A 1205-nucleotide genomic window follows, 5' to 3' on the forward strand; every position below is an offset into this window, starting at 1 on the left:
GACCAGAGAGACCACAGAAATATAATCTATAGAATGGAGTACTGGGGCTGACCAGAGAGACCACAGAAATATAATCTATAGTATGGAGTACTGGGGCTGACCAGAGAGACCACAGAAATATAATCTATAGAATGGAGTACTGGGGTTGACCAAAGAGACCACAGAAATATAATCTATAGAATTAAGTACTGGGGTTGAGTGGCGAGACCACATAAATGGAATCTATAGTATGGAATACTGGGGCTGACCGGAGAGACCATAGACATATAATCTATAGAACAGACCAAGTCATTGATGTCATTATGGGACGACTGGCAGCCATTGCGAGTTTACCAGTGAATTTGTGATTGCTAGAAGCTCTAAGCCCCTTCTAGAGATGATATTTCTACTAGAGAGACATACCACAGGATCCTTCACTGTGTCCACCAGGCGGATGATGTTGGTTCCACCACGCAGGTTCTCTAGGATTTTAATCTCTCGCTTGATCTTCTTCTTCTTGACAGGCTGAAACAAGAGATCAATCATTTCCAGACMTAACACAACAAAAAGACCCTCAAAGCCTCAACCAGACAAGGTTGTATTCTCCAGAACCAAACGGAAAACAATTGGACCCGAAAACGAGGTGAAACTTAACTCTACACACTCCATTGGGTGTGGACTAATAAATATGACCCTGTTCAACTGAAGCCAATAGATGGCCAACTGTTTTAAGCAGGGGCCACATGCCTAGGTTGAGGGGCCCATTACCATCATTGTTTACACCTACGGAAAAACATTCAAAACACAAAAAATGACAGCAGCTCACCTTGAGGATTTTAACCACCACTTTCTCATTGTTGCTGACGTTGACGGCTTCAAACACCTCGCTGTATTTCCCTCGGCCCAGCTTACGCACCAACTGGTAGTTGTCCTGATTACTGCAGAGAGAAGKACAAGAGAATCCTGAGAAGAGACCAGCGGGAAATGGTAGGAGTACATGCATGCAGRAGGGTTATTATCAGACAGGATTATCTAGAGGGGATAATACACATTTACAACAGGGTTCTCCTAACTCCTGTCCTGAAGAGCAACTGAGTGATAAACAGACGTTTGATCAAACCCTGTAGGCTTGGAATGATAAGCACACCCAACTCTCCAGAATTAGAGAACCCTAGTAATCTAACAGTTAGTAGAATGATCTACATCCTTCTTTACCTCCACTTGGC

At 43.5% G+C, this 1205-nt stretch overlaps 1 protein-coding gene across 1 annotated transcript; it reads right to left on the bottom strand.

Annotated features, from left to right (window-relative positions):
- Positions 1-285: 285 nt before the first annotated feature.
- Positions 286-997, bottom strand: LOC139027293 (casein kinase II subunit alpha'-like). Its single transcript, XM_070442422.1, has 2 exons — positions 806-997; positions 286-504 (listed from the first exon to the last, which is right to left on the bottom strand). Exons 1-2 carry the CDS (start codon positions 980-982, stop codon positions 301-303), a joined length of 381 nt encoding a protein of 126 aa, XP_070298523.1. The 5' UTR covers positions 983-997; the 3' UTR covers positions 286-300.
- Positions 998-1205: the final 208 nt, after the last annotated feature.

This window comes from Salvelinus sp. IW2-2015, unplaced genomic scaffold, assembly GCF_002910315.2.
Source record: "Salvelinus sp. IW2-2015 unplaced genomic scaffold, ASM291031v2 Un_scaffold9314, whole genome shotgun sequence".
NCBI lineage: Eukaryota > Metazoa > Chordata > Actinopteri > Salmoniformes > Salmonidae > Salvelinus > Salvelinus sp. IW2-2015.